Below are 8,540 nucleotides of genomic sequence, written 5' to 3' on the forward strand. Positions count from 1 at the left end.
TTTAGCCTCGTGAAGCTCATACTTCTGCAACTTGACTTAGGCATGGACATAATATGAATAGTATAATGCATGACCAACACATGATCAAGCAATCAGATGACATACAAGGAAATGTCGTGGGGGCAATTTCTGAATGACGGCGTCATGGACAAATGCTCAATCACACACCACATGATACAACACCATACCAAAATCTAAAAAAAGGTAATACAAGATATATGCCACATATATACTATAAAATGACAGCAATAAAGCATGAGCTATTGCAGAGAGCATGAGTCAGTCAATGAAGCCTTATGGAGGTCACCGAAAGGACCAGACAACATTCTCAAACCTCTCTTGATGCGTCATGGCCAATATGGAATCTTTGAGCAGGCTGCAAGCCAGAAGGATAAAACTACGACAGGCTGTCAAAAGGGCACCAAGGCCACAAACACTGCACTCAATTTCTCGTCTTCACCCAAGGCACTCCATGCACACCTCTGGTCTACATAAAAGCTGTGTGCAAGCCAAGATGCAATAAATACTCCAGAACTTCCAACTTTCATATATTATACATCACCAAAAACTTGCTAGGTAGAATAGTGACTATTTAGCTTTTTACCACAGCCAACTCTGCATTTACATCTCTATAGCACAATGCAGCAACAAACCTGTATCGTGCCAACTTCCTGTAGTGGCATCTGGGGGCTACATGATATGAGACCCTCTACTCAAGATCTGGACTTACAAAAACTGTCTTTCAAGTGGGCTTCCTTCGTCATCAGAATTATCTGTTTCCTGATCTGATTCTTCTGTATCTGTGGAGCTGGGGCTCTCCGTAAGATACTTCTCCCAGAACCCGTCGTTAGATCCAGATCCTTTGGCTACCTTTCTGCTAGTTTTCTTATGTAAAGACTGTCGAGCCGGTGGTAGCAGAGATTCAAGTTCATTGCCCACATTGATTTCCAACGCCACCCTGTCATCTCCAGACTCCCTCTTTTGGCTTGACTGACCGGTTATTTCACCACTGTATCCAGTATTTCCAATCTGTTGAACAGTAACCTCTGGGACTGACTGGCCAGATACATCATTGGCCGGTGTGTCCAGATACTCGGTAGGAGTATGTATCTCTCTCAAATTAACACCAGAGCTGCGGCTTATAGAACTGTTCCCATCTGATTGATTAAGGGTAGAGATACTGAGCTCTCTCAGGATGCCTTCACACGATACCTCTGCCCTGGATATGGTCTCAGAATAGGTCGGCCAGGCGCCTGAAACATCTTTCTCTGCCGTTGGGTTACCGACAACATATTCATCATCATCTCCAGACTCTCCTGTTCCAACAAGAACTTCCTGGCTGCATAGCAACAACCTTCGTTTCTTGTTGACGATCTTGCTCTCTGTTTGCTGCTGTACGAGCTGAGCCAAAAACCCCGGGTTCCGCACAGCTTGTGCTAAGAATGAAAGTATCTGTTGCTGGCGCTCCTCCAGCGCTTGGAGACGCTGGCCCAGATCCTGCAAATCTGTTTCTGTGGTTTGCTGCTCTTGCCGCAACTCCATTAACTGAACAAGAAGAATCCTCTTGTCCTGCTGCAGCCTTTTGGCCTCCTCTTCAAGTGCAGAATGTGCCGGATCAGTGCACCCAACTGATTCTGGCTGCAACTGTGGATGTTCCAAATGGTGTGTCTGACTGCTGGAGTGAGATGATGCTGACGGCTTCCGCCTGTGAATATTTTTCAAGGCATCTTTTTTGCCTCTAGAAAATCCTCCTGTTGCAAATTCCCATTGATCAGGATTAATTTTCCGAAATCCCTGCATTTGTGTTTTCCAAACCATCAGATTGCCCATGAGAAGATTAGCTTTTAATTTTAGCTACACAGGGAGCTAACCTAAATCACACAAAAGCATTAGCTTATATATGTATTTCAGCCATAATTAAGATAAGGTTGAGTCTTTCACCTTGAAGTATCCACCTAAACAAGAAGCAGGGTGTAGCTTAGAAGTGATTTCAACCGTAAACATGCAAAGGTTAAAGCTCACACGTGTGTGGCAACCAGAATCATAAAATTCACAAGTGTGCAGTGACCAGAAACATAACCTGTATATAAGTGTTAAGCTAGAAAAAATAACCATAGTTAATATGTGTGTTAAGCTAGAAATTGACCATGGCTGTGTTAAGCAAAGACTAACTTGCGCTTAGCTAGAGAAATCAGCCAAATACATAAGATAAAGAGCTCACACATGAGTAGTTACCACAACCATAGCTTGTATATCTGTTAAGCTAGAGATTGACCATGGTTATGTAGACTGTTAAACTAGAGACGTTAAGTATGTCTTATGTATGTGTTAAACTAGAAAGCATAACCATAGGTTATATATGTGTTAAGCTGTGCTTAACCATATCTTAAATATGTGTTAATCTAGAGAGTTTTGACCATATCTTATAGATGTGTTAAGCTGTGATTAACCATATCTTAAATATGTGTTAATCTAGAGAGTTTTGACCATATCTTATAGATGTGTTAAGCAAAGAGATTGATCATAGCTTATGTATGTGTTAAGCAACAGAGATTAACCAAGACTCATAGATGTTATTAAGCTAGAGAGAATAATTATAGCAAATATAGCTTTTACTTGTGTTATACATGTGGTGTTAAGCTGGAGAGATTGGCCATAGCTTATATATGTGTAAAGCTAGAGAGATTAACCATAGCTTATAAATGTATGAAGCTATAGAGGTTAGCCAAAAAGTTGAAGCCTTACATATGTATTGAGCTGCCTGACAAAGCTGGAGAAATTGTTGTGCTTGAAGTACTGTGGGAGCAAGTCTCGGGAGAAATCCGCTGCATTCCACACCACGAAGCTGGCACCGGTGCTGCTCCACGACACAATTTCATCTGTGACAGAGTCATCCACCATGTCATAGGTCTTTGTGAGGAAAGGGGGGGGTGCATTGCTATTCTGAGATCCACCGTCTGGATCCATGGAGTCATTTGTTCACCAAAAAACCCACTGTTCTTTTCAGCAGAAATCACTTCCTTTCCCTTAATGGGTCATCAAGGCAAGTTACCCATTGACCTTAAACCATAATTTAGTCTTAAATAGCTCCTTTAAGATGCCTATTTATCTTAAATCCTGATTAACTTTCCTTGTTAACCTTCCACTTGAAAAGCATCTAAATTCCTGTTTTGCCTCCCTGTATCCTTGAACCCACTGTTTTTGTTCAACTCAAAAGACCCGGATTCGCTCAAATCTTGCAAAACCCCAATAATTTTGTTAAATCATCTGGTTAAGCACCCGCTTAAAGTTGCTCAGCCATCTAACCAGGTACCCATTAAGCTTAATTTTTGACCTGATTAGCACTACTCCTGCATCGAAACTTCTATTGTGGTCCTTCAAACCGGCTCGGGCTTGATTGCTCTTCAATGCACAGCCTCTTGTGCTCTTCAACGCCCTAATTTGTGCTAATCCTGCAGCCACCTACTCTAATCTCACTAATTCCTCCAAGAGAGGCGGACAACTTGCACCTCACACGACCTCCAGAAAGGGGCTCCTTCACATGGTGGGATATAGAGATAGAGAGAGATCGAGAGGTATTAACGTCGGTAGAGAGAAGGACTTCTTTACACGGCTTGTAACAAGAGAGAGATCACCACCCATGTAATAGGGTTATCTCTAAGGCTTTTTCTTCATGTCATAATCACCTCAAGTTACATCTTGTTAGTAATGAGGCAAAAGTAGTTATCAACATCAATTGTATCCAATTTTGTTAATGCCACTTACACAATCCCTAAATTCATATATGGGCAATGGGTTTGCGAGACCAAAGATATCCACCTGGAGAGACAAAGGGAGGCCCTCTCCTTTGGAAGTAGCCTACAGTTGTAACATGCATATGAAATTATATTCTATAAATACATGAATCACATATGAGATTATACTCTATAAATGCCATGAATCGTTGTGGTGGAGCTATACTAAAAAATGGCTCCTACATTGTTGTAGCCCAATGGTAGCGCTTGTGCCTCTCCATTAAGAGGTACCGGCTTTGAATCTACCCACCTCACATCGTGAATGGTGATGGCATTGTGATTTCTCCAGCACAATATTTTTAAAAAATGTCCCTATGATGCCTTCCATGAATAGCCTAAGAGCCTTACAAGACATGGGAGCTCGTAAACAACACATCCCTAAGAAAGTTTTCACCCCCTCCCTAGTAATGTGGCAAAACTAGCCATGCTGAGGTGCCAAAAAGGATTGGCTAAGCTTGCATGCGAAGCTTCCTACTCTAGCATTCTTCTAGCCCTTGTTGTCAATAAATGGCCCACTTTGGTCAAATACTTTTGGGCATTTTCACGCCTTAACAAGACATTAAATGTCATGGATTGGCAAAGATGCCTTAACATGACATTAAATGTCATGGATTGGCAAAGATGCCATAAAGGTTGGGCCATCAAATGAAGCTCCAAGTACATTCAAAAAGCTAAGGGTTATCACTATGTTGGCCCCTTGTAACCTAGCACAAGATAGCCAATACTAGATAATGTGTAGATAACATCAAATGGAAAGTCCCACTAGAAGATGAGGTCTTAGACCTTTTGAAGAAGGGCAAGCCAAAAAGTTGTCTCCTTTTACAATTCTCCTTTGCAAACTCCTTTTACAAAGTAGTTGAAAAGCTCCACATGTTAAATAGGGATATTTGTCTACAATTTCCTGATTATGATGGAGAGAGGTGTGCTAATTGCATAGGCTTAGCTCAAAATCTAGAATATGTTTTTGTAATGTCAAATAATCCTTCATTGTTTTCCCACTATTCTAAACCTCTAGTAGCTAAACATTTGAAACACGCACACTATTGCTTAGAGGCCCAAACATGTATATTAGATGTGTGATGCACACTTTACTCATCAATTTAGACTCTTGAGCCCAATTTTTAGAATCTTCTACCACTTCCAATTTTTCGCTATTGTTATACTTTATGTGTAAGTGGCTATGCTACTTGCATCAAGTCTTATGTAGCCAATGAGCGGTGACTTACTATTAGCCTATTAGCCTATTCAATTTTACTTTGATCAACATTTTCTTAGTGCAATCTTGCAATGTTTATTAAGCATAAAGTTGGCATAAAGTTACAATGTTAATTAACTAGAGTATAGCATAATGTCACTCATGCAAAGCTATGGGGCTTACAAGGAGTAATCCCCATAAGTAGCAAAATATTAATGATGCAAAATGTCAAATCATCTTGTTTCTATTTCTTATTTTATGTTTTTTTAATAGACGTTGTCAACAAAGTAAACATGACAAGTATATAATAATGTCATAGATCTTAAGTGACTTTTGCTTTTGATGTGACTTGTTTTGTTCATATATGACTATAGCAAGCACTAATATATGAAGAGAAAATATAACCTAACATAACACAAATGAATTGATAGTTACAATTGTTGTACACTCAGTATGTTTAAATTGATTAACTTTAGAACTCTATGGTAATATCAAAAGTTGCTCTAAAACCAAGTCACTGTGCATTGTCACAATAAAAAGCATTACATCAAATGCAATTCAAATGTTGAAAGCAACTTGAACTTAAAAAATAAAACAAACAAAACAAATATAACTATTTTGTGTGTATAGTTTTCTTTGATGCCATGAATATGAAGACCTTTAGATTAAAAGAAATGTGTAGTAATCAATATGGAGTGTGCGTTATGGCCTGGTATAACCTCTCACAAAAATACAGTGCTATGTTCATAAGCTCTCATAAAAATAAAGTGTATTTTTATGAGAGATATATACACTTCTAACACCAAAGATCATACATGTTACCAATTTTAGTGGGAAGCTTTATTTATATAGCTAGCAATAGTGAGAGAATCCCATGTTACCAATTTTACTGGAAAGCTTTATTTATATAGCTAACAATAGTGAGAGAATCCCATTTTTGTCAGTACAAATGATACCATTCCAATTTTTTCCTTCAAGAAAATACATAGATTTACTTATATTCTTCTTCTTCTTTTTTAAAATTTTGGCGACTACTAGAGGGAGCAAAGTACTCCGTGAGGACCCCTCATATCCTCTACAAAGCGAGGGCAAGGTAACTATTGGGTGTCCACCAGCCGGGGATCGAACCTGGTACCTCCAAGTTACAAGCCACGGCCATTAATCGCCACTAGAACATGAGCCCAATGTTAATACTTATATTCTTCTTCTTTTCAAGGTTTCAACCCCTCATAATTGTAACTTTTAATGAACATTTATTGTAGTGGCCTAATGAATATTATCAATGAGCATGCAACTTTTTTTCTTCCTTTATTGTTGGCAGTAAATATAGCCTTTGACTCGTATCCTCAATGGCCTAATGTGATTTCACATGATAAAAAATAAATTTATAAAACTATTTTTTTCTTTTTGTTTAATTAACATAATTGTAACTTTTAATGAACATTTATTGTAGTGGCCTAATGAATATTATCAATGTGCATGCAACTTTTTTCTTCCTTTATTGGCAGTAAATATAGCCTTTGATTCTTATCCCCAATGGCCTAATGTGATTTCACATGATAAAAAACAAAATTATACAACTCTTTTTTTGTTTTTGTTTAGGACATGGTGCAAAGGTAGGTGGCAAGTATGTGGCATCCTCGAGCCTTTGTACCTTTAAAAGTGGCTCATTCTTGAGTTTCATGTGGTTTTGTCATTTCATTAGGCCAGCCTAGAACATGGGGTTCCTACCATGCTACATCATGGACCTCCACATTGGTAGTGAGTAAGCCAAGTGAAAAAATCACAATAACCCCGTTGTGGTCTAGTAACCCCCATGTGGTCCAGTATGAAGTTTTAATTTGTTCTGATAGTTTTGTTATTTTAGTGCATATTGTAATCGTAGTCATTTATAAATTTTTTATTTTGTTGCAAAGCAAATGTTTAGGTGTCATGATAATATTAGTTGAGTCTATTTAATATGGTCAAGGCTTTTTCAATGTGCTTTTAGGTGTAAGTTACTTGTGTTAGGTGAGTTATGTATTGACATTACGTGAAGTACATCCATGATTGGGTTAGGAAATGTAATGTATTAGTTATGCATGTGCACACCCACCTTCATGCGCATGCATGCACCTTTGCACGCACACACATGCATGCACAAATGCCCCATGCTCACCCCACACTTTTGCCCGCACCCATCTGCATAGTGCCCCCACTCCTGCCCCCTCTCAACCTAAACCCCACCCCCCAACCTACCCCTTAAAATTTTTATTTTCGACTCCTCCCTATATTCAATTTTACACCTCCCCTTCTTTTGTTTTTATTTAATTTTTCCCATATTATTTTTTTACTTTTTGCTTTTTACTTTTTATTTTTACTTTTACTTTTTAAAACATTTCCCTTTGCTTTTATTTTTTCTCTTCTTTTTATTTTTAATTTATTTTTCTCTCTTCTTTTTTATTATGTTATTCGTGTTTTTTTTTCTTTCTTTCTTCTCTTGTACTTTTTATCCTTCTTTTTATTTTACTTTATTTTCTTCTTCCTTTATTTTTTTATCGTTTATTTTAAATTTTCTTCTTTTTTATTTTGTTTTTTTCCTTCTGTTTATTTTATTTTTCCTTCTTTTTTATCATTTTTCTTTTTATTTTATTTATTTGATCATATTTTAATTTTTCTCTTAAAAAAAAACCCCCTTATTCTTTTTTCCTCCTTTATTATAAAAACTACCTTTTTCCTTTCATTTATTTTAAATTTTTTTAATCTTAAAAAACCCCTAATTTTGTTTTTTTCTTTTTATTAAAAATCCATATTTATACTTTTCTATTATATAAGCGTTTTATTTTATTAAAATTAACCTTCCCTTTGCACTCCTCTCTTTTTACCTTGGGTAGCATAACACCATTTCACAAAAGCAAGCAAGGGCGTGAGGCCACGTATGGCAATGGAACCCAAGCTTAATAAAGCTCCTTAGTTTAGGTTTCCTTTGTTTATGCTTCATGTTTGCCTTCCGCTATAGCCCAACTAGAGCGACGATCCTCCTCTAGGTAGAAGTCTAGGCCACAATAGCCATGGTCTCATCCACCAGTCTCTTCTTCGGCTCCACATCCATTGTGCCTCTTAACTCCATGGAAACCACGGATCAGCTCTCAAGAGTCCAACCCCTCTAGAGGCAGTAGAAGTGTGAGTGCAGTGGTCAAGGCTGGAATTAGTGGGAAGCCGCACCATGCCAGCAGGAAGGCTCTAAAGCTTAATGTCGCTCTTGTACCGGCTCTTGCCAACGTTGAGCCCTTGTGGTTGTTCTCCTCGCCAAGTTTTTCGCAAACACAACCGGTTATGCCAACACAGACCGCCAAACTGACACAGGTGCAAAAAGGTCAAATCGATGGGCGGCGCCACTAGAGTCTGCCTCTCCTACAACCCATCTACATCTCCTCTATGCAGCTGAGCTAGTGTCCGGCGTTACTACACCTATGGGCTCCACTCTGAATGCCTGACTTGTGCCTCAACTTCACCCATTTTTGGTGCTTTTGGCCATACCCTTTTTCCCCTTCAATTGTGTGCGCCATGTG

General features: G+C 38.5%; 1 protein-coding gene across 1 annotated transcript; it reads right to left on the reverse strand.

The window, feature by feature from the left end:
* Nucleotides 1-524: 524 nt before the first annotated feature.
* On the reverse strand, nt 525-3,589 carry LOC147619958 (heat stress transcription factor A-2e-like). The gene is made up of 2 exons (XM_086825807.1): nt 2,746-3,589; nt 525-1,794 (listed from the first exon to the last, which is right to left on the reverse strand). The coding sequence occupies exons 1-2, from the start codon at nt 2,965-2,967 to the stop codon at nt 727-729; spliced, it is 1,290 nt and encodes a 429-aa protein (XP_086681933.1). The 5' UTR covers nt 2,968-3,589; the 3' UTR covers nt 525-726.
* Nucleotides 3,590-8,540: the final 4,951 nt, after the last annotated feature.

This window comes from Cibotium barometz, chromosome 32 (genome assembly GCF_041138505.1).
Source record: "Cibotium barometz isolate CiBa-2024 chromosome 32, ASM4113850v1, whole genome shotgun sequence".
NCBI lineage: Eukaryota > Viridiplantae > Streptophyta > Polypodiopsida > Cyatheales > Cibotiaceae > Cibotium > Cibotium barometz.